At 42.8% G+C, this 16,350-nt stretch overlaps 2 protein-coding genes across 2 annotated transcripts in view; both read right to left on the bottom strand.

The window, feature by feature from the left end:
* On the bottom strand, positions 1 to 3,874 carry LOC310947430 (proton-coupled zinc antiporter SLC30A1; the record flags this gene model as incomplete). The annotated part of the gene is made up of 5 exons (XM_083914218.1): positions 3,262 to 3,874; positions 2,244 to 2,549; positions 1,330 to 1,607; positions 786 to 973; positions 1 to 313 (listed from the first exon to the last, which is right to left on the bottom strand). Exons 1-5 carry the CDS (start codon positions 3,866 to 3,868, stop codon positions 1 to 3), a joined length of 1,692 nt encoding a protein of 563 aa, XP_083770344.1. The 5' UTR covers positions 3,869 to 3,874.
* Positions 3,875 to 11,190: 7,316 nt separating this feature from the next.
* The window catches only part of ppp1r37 (protein phosphatase 1, regulatory subunit 37), a 42,792-nt gene continuing 37,632 nt past the window's right edge, over positions 11,191 to 16,350 (bottom strand). Inside the window, exons 11-13 of the mRNA XM_083913692.1 lie at positions 14,243 to 15,965; positions 14,056 to 14,136; positions 11,191 to 13,208 (exon numbers count right to left, since the gene is read on the bottom strand). Coding sequence (XP_083769818.1) covers positions 14,060 to 14,136; positions 14,243 to 15,965 — 1,800 coding nt within the window. The 3' untranslated portion in view covers positions 11,191 to 13,208; positions 14,056 to 14,059. The remainder of the gene's footprint in view (positions 13,209 to 14,055; positions 14,137 to 14,242; positions 15,966 to 16,350) is intronic.

Below are 16,350 nucleotides of genomic sequence, written 5' to 3'. Positions count from 1 at the left end.
TCAGAGGAAGGTGTTCTCAATGACCAATGTCTGCGGCTCTTCCTTTGTTTCCTCAGCTGCTGGTGCCCGCAGGCTCCTGGTCTCCTCCTCTAACAGAGAGCAGCACATATTCCCAGCGCAGGCCTTTCCACAGGCGAGGCTGCAGGTCAGAAGAGGAGGCAGGGAGGGGTCCGCTCTGTGAACGACGGGCGAGGCATCCCCCTGACTGCCTGCAGAGGACGCAGAGCAGGAGGCAAACTCTGGCTGTACGGTGCAGCAGCTCACTCCTACACTCTGCAGCACCTTAGTGACCCCAGACATCAGATCACCACACCTAGACATGTGTGAAATTGTACTGCATTAATGAAATATATGGTTTTTCATCTGTACAAAAACATAGTTATGATAACCAGCCAGTAACATCCCCTACAATCTAAAAAATGAATGTCAGTATGATTAGCGTGGACCACACCTGCAGCCCAAAGTCAGCTGGGACTGGCTGATGATGCTGCACAGGATAAGAGGATATATATGCAGTAATGGATGCATCCCAAGAATGAAATAAAACTTAATCAAACTGTATAAACCCGTCATTGTCATTTTTCTCAACTGATACAAATGAGCTTTAGATAACGTTAAGCCTCACTGTTGCATGCCTTTACCTACAGTTTGGTTTAGAAAGGCAAACAGACACGTATTAAAGGTGTCCGGTTATACAATTAAGTTACAAAAAAAATAATCTGAACCCTCCAGCCATTCAGCATTGACAAATCCAATGGTGCAAACGTCAAACTTTTCCACTTCACCTGTGCACTGGAAACCCAGCATGGCAGTGTACATGGACAGAGGCCACCGTGAACGATTCAGTCAACTGCCAGACGTGGAGGTCGTGCACTGCCTGCACCCCAGGGACGCTCGTAATCCTCCGTCCAAGATCAGACACACAAATGTGCGGAGGTGTGGCCTGTATCAGCAGCAGTCCATACCTGTGCACCTGCAGAAATTTACAAAACAATTACAGATGTCTCTGTTCAATGCATATTGCACACCTCTCTTTACTTTACACTTAAAAAAGCTTACAGCGACTTCAGGTAGCTTATAATGATGCTATGAGAATATTACTTAAAAAAGATGGTGTAGTGCAAGTGAAATGTTTGTGGCTGCAGGAGGCAATACTTTTAAAACCTTTCTAATATATCTTATGTACAACACTGATTTTTTATTTTTTGTTTTTAAGCCATGTCTTGTGCTTTTGTGTAATTTATTATGTGTCTTTGTCTTTTGTGCGGACCCCGAGTCTGTAATAAAGTATTGATCGATTGATTGATTGATAAACACACAAAGCCTGACCTGTGGCGCAGCTGTGGCAATCAGTGTCATCAGAGCCAGCAGGGAGAGAACAGGGTCCAGGTAAACCAGGAGGACACAGGGTCCAGAGCTGTGCAGGCACTGTGGGCCGATCAGCAGCATCACCAGGCCGTTGATCAGAGCCAGAAGGGAGGTACAGAGGCCCTGAGCGACAAGGACAAAAGACAGGAGACTGACCGGCCCCTGGCTGCTTGGTACGGTCCTCTCATCATGATGTGATGACTTGCAGACGAAGGAGGTATTAGATGTATTTTGACCGTCTGAAGGGGGAGAAACAGTAAAAAATCATCTTCATATACGTAAAAAACAAAAGTATGAATTTAAATGGAGCAGCCTGTAGGGTTTAGTGGCAAACAACCTAAATACTCCTCTGCTCCCTCCTCACGTTCTAAGCGTGTAGTAGAATCTATGGCGGCCTTCAGGTAACGGAAATACACAAAAGGCCCTCTCTAGGGCCAGTGTTTGGTTCTGTTCTGGGCTACTGTACGAAAATCGCAGCCTTCATGGCGGTCTCTGTAGAAGACGACCCAGCTCCCTATGTTGATATGAAGGGCTCATTCTAAGCTTACAAAAACACAAATAGAAACATAATTATGAATATTATATTCAGTTTCTGACAATAGATCCCCCTAAAAATGAGTAATAGGTAGTAAGTCATTTGAATAAGGTTTTAATGGCAATTATTGAACGTTGATAAATGAAACCAACAACCTTTGTTCCATGTAAAAATTGCAGTTGCACCTGCGAAAACGCGAATCACCCATAACAAATCTCAAAATGACTGAATACATATGAAAACCAAATATTTTCACATGTGCCTTGAATTCAAGTGTTTTATTTTCCGTGTGACTCTTTCTCTAAGTGAGGAAGTCTTCCAAGGAGCAAAACTCTCTCACCGAGCTGTCCCATGCAGGTGTTGTCTTTAGACATCTCTGTGATGTCTTCTGATCGTCTCTCACACCTGCGAACCTTCATCTCTGCACCATCGCTGGCTGCTGCTGCTGCTGCTGCTGCATGCAGGTGGACTTCTGGCTGCCGTTGTGGGGTTTGAGAGTCGGTGTCAGGGACGCTGGAGGTTCCCCGGTTACAGAGGACGAGCGCCCCATTGTGGAGCGAGTCTTCGATGGCAGATTGGACGTAGCTAACGTCATCCTGGACTCCTCCGGGCTCAGCCTGGCCTTTGGTTTCCTCTGCAGCCAAGACTGTGGGAGTCAAACAGAGGAATGAAAAACAAACATGGACATTGTTTGATGTTAATCTTACAGCTGAATATACACTTGGCAGATGCTTTCAAAGGGAACTCTGTCAGAGCCATAGTATCACCTGGACAGGCACACTAATTCTTCTGTAGTAAAAGATCATTGTTACATAACGGCAGTATAAGTATGTGCTTTCACATGACAGGACGTGAGAGGGGCTCTGCTGCAGTATTTAACCAGATCCATGCATCATTTTGAGCTGCCACAAATTCCATATTCCCAAAATAAATGCCAGAACGTGTCTTACACGACATTTGCAACACTTTAAAATCCTTAAGTGCAGTAAAGAGTGTGGTCATCATCACACATGAAACAACTTACTATCACAGATTTCTGTTGTGAATTAGCTGAAACCGAGTGCCACATGTCCAGACTCCAACTATAAAAATCACATTATACCTTTCTCATGCCTGTATGGGAAATGTGAAGCTACAGCTAGCATTCTGTTAGCTTAGCGTCAAGATGGATAACTTGGGGGAAAACACCAGTCACAACCTGGCAACCCAAGTGTTCTTATGAATGCCTTATCACTTATTCAAAAAGCACTTCTTAGTGATTTATTCACCTTTCATAAAAGCTAGTACTTAATGCCTTCATCTGCCTTATCAGAAAATTATAGCACATGTGTTCATACTGTATATTTGTGATTATGTACCTCTGTGGTTCACTTCAAGGTGAGATTCGGTCTGTGGCTTCCTGCCGACCCCGGCCCTCTCATCCTGCAGCTGATCCCAGTTCCACCAGACCACCAGCATCTTATGCAGCAGACTGACAGCTCCGACCACCACGAGCAGCAGGGGGCGCAGCACCGGGTGTGGTTCCAAGGAAAAGCTGATGATCTCCATGAAGTAAGAGAGACACAGAAAGGTCAGGAGGAGAGCAGAGATGAAAGCTCCCACAGGCTGAATCCTGCTAGCGGTGAAGGACACACCGCAGTCCAGAGACCCGTCAGACCGGGCCCCAGGTAGAGATTCAGTGGAGGAGTCTGCTGGCAGGGTGGAGGGCAGTGCTGCTGAGGAGGAGGAGGAGGAGGAGGAAGCATGTGGAGGAGATGCAGAGGAGTCCAAAGGGGAGAGCAGAGGTGTTGTAATGGATGCTGTTTGAGGAGGAGGAGGAGGAGGAAGAGTCATGCGCAAGAGGATGAAGAGCGTGTGGAAACCATCCACTAAGGTGATGAGGGACTTGCACAGCTGACTGACGGTGACCTCGCACACCAGCAGCACAATGGTCACTCCCAGCATGCACCAGTGTAGCACCCTCATACCTGCAACTGAGAGCATAAAGAGCACACGAACATACTTCATATATTCAAAAACACAAACACGTTCTTATAACCTTTATTATTTTCATTGTTTCTTGTCACTGTCTATTTCTAAAATCCTTGCCCCAGATGCGCAGTGGTCCGGATCTTCCTGAAGAAGGAAACATTCCGACCTTGACTGAGAAATCATTGATCATGTGCTTAATGTGTAAAATCCTCCTCTGCAAACTAAAACTGTACTTCCTAAGTACACTGCTTGGGTAAATGCACTCAGATGCTTCCCATCTCAGCTTTTAACATTCATTTAAAATCAACTATACTGGATTTTCATTTCAGAATTTTGAAGTACTTGTACTTGACCTAATAAGTATTTCCATTCCTGCAACTTTACACATCTAGTCCACATTAATCCAGAGGAAAACATTGTACTTTTTACTACCCCTACATTGATTCGATAGTGTAGAGGTGCAGATTAATATTAAGATTATAATGCAAAATAGAACCAACAAATAAATCACCATGTATTACTTTAGGTGAAGATAAAACTTGCACAAGCTGCCCAGCAGTATATATATAAAATTATAAAAATGAGCTCCACTTGTTCTAGCTGTAACATCAAAGTAATGAACACAATAATCCATCAATAGTTAATATGCAATGATACAGTATAATCTACATAATTCTGAAATGGACCATTCTGCATAATGAATACTTTTACTTTTGGTACTTAAAGTGTATTAAGGTGCTTGTATTTGTATTTGTACACTGGGGTATTAGCTGCTACTTTTACTCAAGCTAAAGATCTGAGTACTTCTTCCACCAGTGACAGTATTCTAAGTCATGCATAAATCAGAGTATACACACCACAGACTACCCGCACAAGCAACAAATAGACAAATGCAACAAATGTTGACAATCCACACTTTTTCTTTTCAGTCTAAAGTTGAATTACCCCAGAAAAGTTGACGACCCTCGGCCTGCAATCAAAGACAAGTTCTTGGTTGTGATCTGTGCGCTGAAATCAGAAAAATGTCACTCATCGTGCTCCCCATCTGTCCCTCTCTGTGTCCCACCACACTCCTCCTCTGCTGTAATCGCAGTCATGTGAGCTGAGGCGGAGGAGGAGGAGGAGGTGGAGGTGGGTGGTATCGTCCTCTCCTCAGTCATCCCTGTTTGCTTTCCCGCCTCAGCTCATTGGTGGGAGAAAATACATCCAGTGGGCCCACCACACATCCCACCCACCCTTCACACACTCTCAGAGCAGAGCTGGTAAAGCCACTTTGTACTAATTAAATTCCCATTGTGCTGTCAGGATTATATAAGCACATCATACGGTTATGCCTTAAAAATACTTGATATAGTGGAAAGATCAGGCAGCTTAATGTATAAAAAATGTAAAAAAAAAAGTTCTGAGTGAAAACATGAGAGGTACAGCCTACCATGAAGTCCAGGCTGTCACATATTTCTCAGTAAAGCTGTAAAATAGATCAGGAACCTCTGATGTTCCCTTAAACATGTGTTATTCAGAATATGCCATAAAAAAAGAAACACGAACAAAGGAATAAAACAGGTGCTACTGATGCAAATAATGTACGTGTTAGAGTAAGTTTAATCACAGAACAGCAGGCCTACGTACTGCATAGTATTAAAAAGACTTTTTAACTCTGGTACTTTAAAGAAGCCTTGATTCTGGACTGAATTCATCAAACCTTAATATTTCCAAAGGTCAAAATGCACCAATCTACAATGAATTCCTTGAAGGGGAACCACGCCCATTTTCAAAACTCATACTTGTTATTCCTATGGTTTAAAACAAATGGGGACAACACTACAGTAGAATAAAGCTCACTTTGGTATAAAAAAAGCAAACAAAGACCTTTTACTTGCTCTTAATTAACACAATCAATCTAGTTTGTTTAGTGAGCTTAGAGGAGCTGGAAGGGGAAGTCTCTCCCCATCTCCAGCGTTTTTGTTCAGCTGTAGCTTCACATTTAACGTAAAAACAAAGAGTGGTGTCAATCTTCTCATCTGACTCTCAGCGAGAATGCGTATAAAGCACTCGTGACCCCACTGATGATGCTGCGATCCCCGTCCTGTGCACCAGTGTGCAGGGGTCTGTTGCAGTCCACTGGACTGCGAACCAACAGGCCAGATCGGGGCTGACACCTGGGATAAATCCTCACTGTTCTAACAGCGTGCCAGCACATTCCTGAGGCACGCCCACGCCCAAGGAAAGACCCGGCGAGGAAGCATTTGATCACTTGCCACTGTCCCCCGACAGACAGACACAGTGAGAGAGGCCACAGACCCAGCAGCCTGGATAAACCTCCAACACCTAAAAGCTCTTTGTAGTTATGAAGCTCCGCCTGCTCATTTATCTCTGGAGAATTTCTTTACAGTTATGACTGACTCTTCTTGGACTGACATCTCATCACCTTATAAAGCTGTCATGTCAAACATGTCAGCAAACACTTGCATTTTCGCTCTCAACAGACATAATGGAGCATCAACATTGTATAGATGTTGTTACAAGTTTTTTGTATTGTTTTTTTCTCTCTTAATTGTTAAACTAATTTAATGTTGTATACTTTTGTCTTCTTTTTTTGAAGTGTCTGAAATAAATTCAATTTAAATTCAATTCTTCTCATGCTGTCTTTTATCATCAAATGTTTACTATCATTGAATTATAATTGGTTCATTATCATTTTAAGTATGTTAATGTGACCGTTTGAAGTGGAGCAAATGACTTTATACTTAATAAACAATACATAAAATGACTTAGTCTGCACAGTAACCATGGTAACTAGGTGACAAATAAATGTAGTGAAGTAAAAAAGCACAATTTGAATTGTGGAGTAGAACTAAAAAGTAGCATCAAAAGACTCAAGCACAGAACTCGGCTCCACTTCTGATAAATATGCTAAATACTGACTCCATCTGCTGATGAAGGCCAAGCGACGTGACTGAAAGCTCCAGAAGAACAAAGGAAGTATGCTGTGATAAGACTTGTCAAACTAGAATTGACCATAAACTCAACAAATGTTGGTATTATTGCTTGAAAAGTACATTTAATTGATCATCAAAATTGTTGCTGTTCATTTTTCTATTGATTGACTAATTGATTAATTGACTAATCATTTTTAGCTTTAGCCACCTGTAATTTTCAGTTTCTTCTCCTGACCGCCTGTTTGATATTTTGTAATCTTTTCATGTGCTCTTGTTCACACTTCAAACATGAATTCCTTCCTTACTGTTTTGTCTCTTGTTATTAGTTGCTGGTGTTCTCTTGTTTCCAAGAATTTCCTTTGCCAAGTTCCTGTGCAGATAAAACATATATTCCTTTTTAACCCTCAAAACCAGAACACGTGTTGTGTATAACCAGTCAATGTTTATGAAACAACATACCTGATGCTGCTCCAGGTCGACCTGACCCGCTGAGAATCAGTCTCAAATAAAGTCCAGCGTCTTCTTACCTTAGACTGAGGAAATGAAGCCGTCTGTGGATTTAACAAAGCAATTTCACAGGAAGAAAACTCTCCAGCCGGTCACCCTGAGGTGCTCAATCACATGTTTCATACTGATGTGGACCGACAGCGCCTCAGGACTTTCTCTGCCATATGACGAGCCTGAAAAACAGACAACAGGAGGCCAACAGAACATTATATTTTAACCAGAATTGCACAGATGCAACTGTAGATGCAATAAAAGCAAAGCTTTATGGTGCTCCATATGGAGTTTCAAGAAGCCAGACCTTGATCGCTCATCGGTGTCACAATGTTTCTGTGTACACTGGACAGAAAATCTACAGAAAGCCACAGAGAGCAACAGAAAACTACAGACACTGTATGTAAGGTTTGTGTGTGTGAATACAGCCATTATGATATGAGACTTATCTTTTACAGTACTGGTTATTGTGCATTCTTAAAAATAACTGCAGGGTTGCGCATCAATAATTCAAAACTACTCACAATAACAACCTCAGCAGGAAAAAAGAGGGTGAGAAAATAAAGATCACTTTGAATTACATTTACTGTGGTGGGGATTGTTTAGCAATAGTTCAGTGAAAATAGACATGTTTGGATTTCCATGGGCCCAAGGATGAATATAAGACACTTGGATAATACTGCACAGGACTTTCAGGACGTTTTTCAGACATTTTATAACCTTTTTTGCTATCTTTCCTTAGTCTGACTGCAATTTTTCGCCACTCAAGGCACTATATACACCAGGGATCAGAGTAAGACAACTAATTATTATTTTTAAAATAACCAAGATATATAGACTGGCATCCTGTCCAGGGTGTACCCCGCCTCACGCCCGATGTCAGCTGGGATCGGCTCCAGCCCCCGCGACCCTGACAGGGACAAGCGGTTGAAGATGAATGAAAGATATATAACAAAAACCTTTATTTTGTGAAAAAAAAGCAGTGAGCCAAATTAGAGAACATTAACAATTGTGTCAGAAAGGAAGATTTCAACAATGTTTTCTTTTATAGGATTAAAAAATGAATAGGAAGTGTAGAGGCCCTTGCTTTGAATGACTTCAGCACATCTGCGCCCACAGGACATCACTAGTTTCTCACACTGCTCTGGTTTGATCTTGGTCCATTCTTCTTTCAGTCTCTTCCACAGTTCGGTAACTGCAGTGGGTTTCATTACTTTGTTGTCCAGGATTTTCCAGAGGTTCTCTATGGGGTTTAGATCTGGACTATGGGCTGGCCATTTCATTGCTTCAATATTCTTAGCTTCAAGGAACTTCTTAACCTGTTTGGCAGTGTGACAGGGGGCATGTCTTGCCTTGCATTAAAATTGCAGCTGATTGGGAGACAGTTGCAGTGAAGGTATTGCATGTTGCTGAAGGAGGTTCACATAAAAATTTGCATTCACCCTGCCATGTAGCTGTAAAAGGTTCCCAACTCCTGCTGCAGAAAACATCCCCGAAAAACGTGACACTTCTAAAGTTCAATTTATTTGGGTCTGATGGGAAACATTATGTTCGTTGACAGACTGGGGAAAGACTAATCCCAAAGTGTATAAAGAAGTCAGCTAAACATGGAGGAGGTAGTGTGAGTGTCCAGATCTAAACCCCATAGAGAACCTCTGGAAAGTCCTTGGCAACAAAGTAACGAAACCCACTACAGTTACTGAAATGTGGAAGAGACTGAGTCTGAATGGACCGAGATCAAACCAGAGCAGTGTGAGAAACTAGTGATGTCCTGTGGGCGCAGATGTGCTGAAGTCACTCAAAGAAAGGGCCTCTACACTTCCTATTCTTTTTTAATCCTATAGCCCGAAGAAAACATTGTTTAAATCTTCTGACACAGTGATTATTGTTCTCTAATTTTGCCGTTGAACTGTTTTTTCCCCCAACAAATTAAAGGTTTTTATTGAAGTGCCTTGGTTATTTAAAATACATGCTGTACAGCAGTGGTATAGCCATAGTTGATATTCTATCAAATTCTGAACAATAAAAAATCAATAATTAATCGTTTGATCTCTAATTTTGATCTCCGGTGTACAGTTTATATTGTTTTTGGGTGAACTATTTCTGTACTTTTGGAAAAGTTTAACATTTAACCAAAACCCCAATCTTTACCTAATGTTAACTCAAAAAAAATGCACTGGCAGTGAACGTAACCCAAGCAGTATTACATTTCCCTGTACCAAATGACTGTCAAGACAAGTGAGCACATAAAGGCTGTTCCCAGGGACAGGGCTGCCTGAGTAGACTGCTTCATTTCGAGGGGTCCTAACACAAAAAGGCCCCGTGTTGTATATCAGAGACGTTTGACCGACTGGGGTTGCCTGAGAGTGTTGAAGGGTAATTAAAAACACATTTTAATAACTTCTGACCGTCTCACGATCTCCTGTATTATTGCAGTGTTACTGGGCGGTAGTGGATTAGTGCAGTGTGGAATTCCTCACATACAGAGCGCTCCCACCCTTTGCTCGACCCCCTGCCAACGCTACACACCCTCACTCCAGGAGACACGAGGGGTTTTCTTTGTTTCGTTGGAATTCATTTTCAAAGGCTTAAAACACAGAAAAATGATCCCAAATTACCGCGAGACACAAAAGCAAAGGCTAGAGAAACTTTTGAAAATTGAACATTATTTTGGGTAGCAGAAACATATTTTCTCTTTTCTATTTGTTTTTTTTAAACCCTGCAAATCTTTCTGGAAAGAGATGTTGCTTTTGAATATTTTACATGTAGTTTTATGCTAGCAATGACTCAATTTCGATTGAAATATCTCAATCACTGTTGGAGGGAATGCCACAACAATAACATTCCCTACAGTCTCAGTTGTACTTAGTTGAGAACTAAGTATTATCATGTTTTATCAAATATTTGAGCATACTCTTTAAGCTGTCACTGCGCATACACTCTTCAATGGAACAAGAGATACATGAACAATGTCACTGGGATTAAAATTTAGGAAATGTATTTTTAATTTCATTGTCTTAATGTCCTAATGCCGTGTTCGTGTCATACGTTATACGAGTATCCAGCTCATAGTGCTGGCATCAGCATCAAAGCCGTTAATTTGAATAAAGAATTGATCAGATTTTCCCAAAAGCTCATGTATTATAAAGTGTCGAGTTGTGAAATATCTAAGTACCTGGAAACCAAACAAATATGGACGTCTCACATCAACCAACCAATGTAGTTAAACCCAAATTAAATGGAGATGTGCAGTATTATAATCCTCATACAATAATGTTATCATGCAAGCATGTTGATGATGTGAAAGTCAGTTTCCTGCTCTTCTCTACCATCCATCCATATGAAGTAAACTGTAGACTGTTTTATTCGTATAATCCTCCGAAATGATAACGTGAAACCAAAGCAAACAGTGAAGGAATGTCTGAAAATTTTAATTTTGAGATGCTGCCTTTTTTCTTTAACCACAGGTTGCAGTGAGGGGCTATTCATTTGTGCCAAACTACCTGTCTGAGGTGTAATATAACAAAACACGGTGGTCATTTTTAATGTGCCCGTAAAGTACTTTAACCCTTTAACCTGAAATCACAGCAGCTGTAACAGTTGTCTTTTTAGTTCTGATAGACAAAGTGAAAGCAGAACCCACTTTTATAGGGACTGTACTTTTAAAGCTCGAATAAATAACAGACCCCCTTTTTACAGAAGTTATGTATCGACTCCATTCCCTGCACAAACGTTTTCGTATTTCAAAGATCACATGTTTGGAAGAGTCACCAGCTGGATCCAAAAATCCCAACCAGACTTGACCTGAACACGTTTTCATCTGCAGAGTTCTTACATTGAAACATTCAGTCACATCATTTAGTCATTACATGCATTTATTTGAGAGGAACAATTTTCGCCATACATATCTTTGTGATTACCAGCACATTTCAATTAAGTTAACAAATTATTATTAAAAATTTCTAAAAATTAAAGCATAACAAACAGTGGGGGCAAACTATCTGTTGGGTCGAGAGGAGCAGGAGGGTTGAATGATGCTCCTTTTAAAGAAGAAAAGAAAAAACCCACAAACACACCTGCTTGTGTCTGCTTCAGGAAATAATCAAAGCAGCCTTCTCCACATACATACATGAAGTTGATATTTCATGTAAAGGTTTACTGCAGTGCTCTGGGACATTCAGTAAAGGAGTTGGACTTGAGCAGAGACTTCAGCGCCTGCAGTGTGTTGTACATGATCCTGTTCAGACTGTGGTGTCCTTAGACTTCCGTCTTCTCTGTGGGAAAACACCACAACCACCAGTGCCCCCTTGTGGCCACAGATTCACCCAGCAGAGTAGTGTTAAAACAACAAGGACTTTGATGAAAACTAATGTTTACTGCTTCCCTGTGTTTGCTTTCATTACTGCACCCCGGCTGCTACCGTATTCAACCATATTTACCTTTCCTTCCAACACAGATTACCCTCCCACCAAAAAACAAAACCAAATATTTGCTCTAGTTTGAATCTGAAATATACAGACAAAATTGGGATTCATCGTTAAAAGCTTCCCCCCTAAATGGAAAAGAAAGGATAAAGTGAGGATGGGGTTGAAGCAGGAGGGGGTGAATCAGAAAATGCTGATATAAAGTAAATAAAGAATAACTGATTGCTCAAAGCAGCCCCCCCCCCCTGACAAAAAACAAAACAAAGACTGAATTTGAAGTAGTGAGTTTTGAAGGCAACATGGATGATGAACAGGAGTTGGGAGATGGAAGTGAGAGGGGAGATGAAGAGAGACCGAGCTGCTTTTCTTAAAAAAAGTTTAACACAACAATAACTGGGTGAACAAAGGAATAATAGTGTCTGAAAGGTGCAGAGTCGAGGGGAGAATTGGATGAAAAGAACTCAACCTAATGGAGACATCTTGCTTTCTGACATTCGCAGACGTTCTGTGTGACGGACTTTCAAAAAGCGCTTTTCTTTGTCGCAGTGGAGAGACAGTTGCAGCTCCTCCAAATCAGATCTGAGGAGACTGACAGGAGGGGGCGGGGGACGCTGATTCCTGAGGGGCCAAAGTGAGCAGAGACAACAGACAAAGAGGGAGATCACTTTGGCAGAGGTCCCTTAAGAGTTTCTTTCTTTTTTTTTTTTTTTTTTTACGGTCAGAAGTGGGGACACAGACATAAAACGTTTAAACAGACACGTTAACATCTTCAGCTTCTCCGGATATAAAAGCCTTTGACAGGGACAGTTTCCACCTCTAGAACAAGTGCTTAAAGCCAGAAGGTTCGCTCAGCAGCGCTCGTCACTGTTCTTTTGTCTTGTGACTGCGCCATTAAACCAACTTTTCTCATTATCACCGGTATGTCTTTGTGTACGTATGTTATGAAAAAAAAACAAAAAAAACTTTAATTGCTAGTTATTTCACCAACTACAGTGGAAATCTACACAAGAGAGCGACAAGAGGGCTGTGAGAAAGGTCTGTGTTCTGTCTTTGGTTAGTGTTTCATCCCGCAGCTCTCTTCTTTCTCTCTCACAGGCGGCTGCTTGTGTGTAAAGATTGCAGATTGACAAAATGTAGTGATAACAGGGTGATTTTATTTCCCCCCCCATCCCCCCCCTCATAATGTGCATATGTATGTGTGTGTAAGTGGTTGGTGTAGTGTGGATGTAGAGGGTTCCTTATTTGTCACGGTAAAGCTCCAGAAGTAGATTTTTGTCCTTTTGTGTCTTTCCATAATTTGCTTGTATTTTCATGTATAGAGCTCCGACTGTAACACCAGGTCTTCTGTCCTTTACGGAAAAGGTTGTGTTGGCGGTAAAGTCAAAGAAACGACAAAAACATTGTAGGGCAACCAGTCATGAAGTAGAGCCAGAGAAACTATCTGAGTGCTGTTTTTTCCTGTCCTCACCGTCTCTGTGGAAGAGAGAAGAATAATTAGCCCCGAGTGCAACAGAGAGGATTTGTGAAACCAAACTCAATAACAGCAAACCTAATTAGACATGATTGATAAAAATCTTGTTGGAGGAAAAGCCTTTTGATTAATCTGCGCACACTATAGTGTCGGAAGCCATTATGGCACTCAATTGTGGCACAAAAATGCTACTGAGGATCCTGCCAGCCTTACACCTCCCAGACAAGGGCCGCAGCCGCAGCCGCAGCCGCAGCCGCAGCCGCAGCAGCAGCAGCAGCAGCAGCAGCAGCAGCAGCAGCAGCAGCAGCAGCAGCAGAAGCCCTGCTTCAGTGTCTATAATAGATGTATTCAGCCACAGTACTGCAGTGTTGTCACAAGTGTTTTGGCAACTCCCTCAGGTCAATATAAAATCACCGTAGTTGTACATGCAAGTCGGCAGAAAACGTGCTGATCAGGTTCCGAAGAAGCCATCACTTTAACCCGTTAGGCTACCACTTTATTTGGAGGTAAAAACCTCAAGTGAGCAGCAACAGTGGAGCTAATAAATAATCAGCCATAGCACAGAAAAACTGTGCGCACACATAAGAACAGCACAAGTCCCTGAGGAACGGAGCATCGGAGATGTGCCGAAATCCACCGATGCTCCGTTCCTAGAGGACAAACACAGTTCATCTGAACACAATGCCCACGCTGACGTGACACAGACCTGGAATAAAATTGATAAAGAAATCTATTTAAATGCTTTTAAAGAAGTAGCTTCTGCAAGGTGGTGTTTGTGTTTCATGGAAACTTTATAGTTATCAACAGTTTGATCTATTGTACATACAGACAGATAAATGTTTCACTCACAACCTCATGGTGCTTCCCTCCCCGTCTCCAAACTGGCTTCTAGCAGCAGCTCCTCCAGGTCTTGTCCACAGCTGACACTCACTACACAAGTGACACAGAAACAGGATTTTCACACCTAAAACCAGCTGCACATGTGACTTTATTTTTCTAAAAAACCCAGCGGAGATCAGTGATAACAGCGACTCACCGTGCTCCATCACACAGCTGCCGGGCTTGGGGCTTTCAGCGTCGAGAAGATGGAGGGAGAACTCGGGCTTCAGGCCGTTGGGTAGAGCTGAACCGACGATCTCCTCCTCTGAAGCCTCGGCAAAAAACTCGTCCTCGTCTGCAGAGCTCTCATCGGGTGAATCCTCATCATTGACTGGGGAGACAGACTCAGTCGTGGCAGGTTTGAGACTCTTTGAGGCTTCTTCTGCTGGAGGATTTAACTCCTGAGCTCCACCTTGAGTGACAGATGGCTCCTGTTGATCAGTCTGGACGGAGAGAACAGGCTCTACTGCCTGTTCATCTGCCTCCATTGGCTGCTTTGGACATGGTTCCTCTTGGGCTGGCTGGCTGTCCTCTTTCTCTGTTAAATTTGCTGACGAGTCGGCTGGTGCTTCCTGCATCTCCTGTAGTGGAAGTGCCTCCTCTTCTTCTTCCTCCTCTTTTTGATTTGCTGACTGGGTCTCCTCTGACGCAGATGCAAGTTCATCCTGTAGCTGTTCCAGACCAATAGTGAACGGCTGTTGTGCTTGTTCTGCAGGGATACTAATCTGTGTTTGACTCAGTTCATCTAACAGTGTACACTCTTCTGCTGTGCTCACCCGTCTCTCATCTTCTAAATGACTTCCGTCCTCCTCTCCCTCCTTCTTTCCTTCTACACAAGTGGGCTCAGGTTGGGGGTCTTTGATGCCCTCTATTACCTCCTCAGTAGGCTGAAATGCGGAAGCCTGCACTGAAGATGAATTTGAAGGCAGGGCTGGTGCTTGTTGACTCGGATCTGTCACTTCTTGATCTAAAGTGCTAGCTGTCACATCCTCTGTGGGTTGACTTGTAGACTGTGGCTCTTGTGTAGTATTTAGTGCGGGCTCCAAGTGTGCTACAGGACTCAGCTCTGTGCATTTACAGTCTGTTGATGGAGCAGGTAAGCTCTCCTTCGCGTCCTCCTGTGTCAGCTGTGTTTGAGACGAGGGCGGTGTCTGCTGTGTCTTTGACGTGTTCACGTCTACAGGCTTCTTTAAGGCTTGTTTAGCCTTGTTGGGAGCAGCGTGTGCGCTCATCTGAAGTTGTAGCTGCTGCTGTTGCTCAGGGGGGCTCTCCACTCGAGTTACCATGAAGATCTTGTGACCCCTCCCTGGACTAGAGACAGATATACAGCGACCAGGAGACGGAGGGGTGCCGGGAGGAACCGTGGATTCTGTGACGGTGATGCCGGAAATGACACTCGGCCCGCCAGCAGGTGAGGCAGATGGGGGTGAGGACGTACAAGAGGCACTGAGGAGGGGCTGTGCAACAGCTTTCTGCGTTTGAGGAGCAGTCGGGTTTAAGCTAGTGGAGGAGTTTGTTGTGGAAGAGGACTTTGTTACCACCTCCTCTTCCTCCTCGTCCTCAGTGTCTGAATCCGACTCCAGGATCATTTGAGGAATGCTCGTCTCAGTGCTCTCTTCTGACTGGCTGCTTGTCTGTCCTTCATTTCCTGTTTTTTCTGCTTTCTCTTCTTCTTTCCCCTCTTTGTCCCCTCTCACCTCTGCGGCTGGTTCTTCCTCTTCTTCCCTGGTCCCATCCTCTGTGGCGATTTCAGCCATGGATGCAGACTGCCGCATATTCTGCTCTGTTTCCTCCTTCTCCTTAGCCAGAATGAAGTTCCTTTTGCAGCCATTCTGGATCTCAGCCAGCAGGGCACGCTGGGTCTCAATGAAGCTCTTTACCTGAGAGACAAAAAAATGTGTCTCAAACATGGAACGAAAACCACAACAATAATATCACAATAAACATGACTAAATAAAAGCAATTCTTACAACCTTTTTTGAGGCGGTCCTTTCCTTCAGGCTGCCGTTTTAGTGGGGTATAGCTTCATTTCAAAACAAAATTTTCTTTAAAAAGCTAAAGCTCAATCTTAACTATAGCGTCTTGTCAGTAACATTGAGGAAAAACCCACTGCAACAGTGTGTTGCAACAATGTATTTAAATATTTTCTGTTTCCTTGTAATTGTTGTGCACATAATAATAAAAACAGTTTAAACAGTTTATGTCACACCTGGCTCACACATATAGAAAAATGTGAATAGTAATCTTCACATGTCTTTGAGGGTC

This window comes from Echiichthys vipera (assembly GCF_963691815.1).
Source record: "Echiichthys vipera genome assembly, chromosome: 5".
Lineage (NCBI taxonomy): Eukaryota > Metazoa > Chordata > Actinopteri > Perciformes > Trachinidae > Echiichthys > Echiichthys vipera.
The sequence above is the reverse complement of the archived record's forward strand: the minus strand, read 5'-3'. Positions and strand labels throughout refer to the sequence as shown.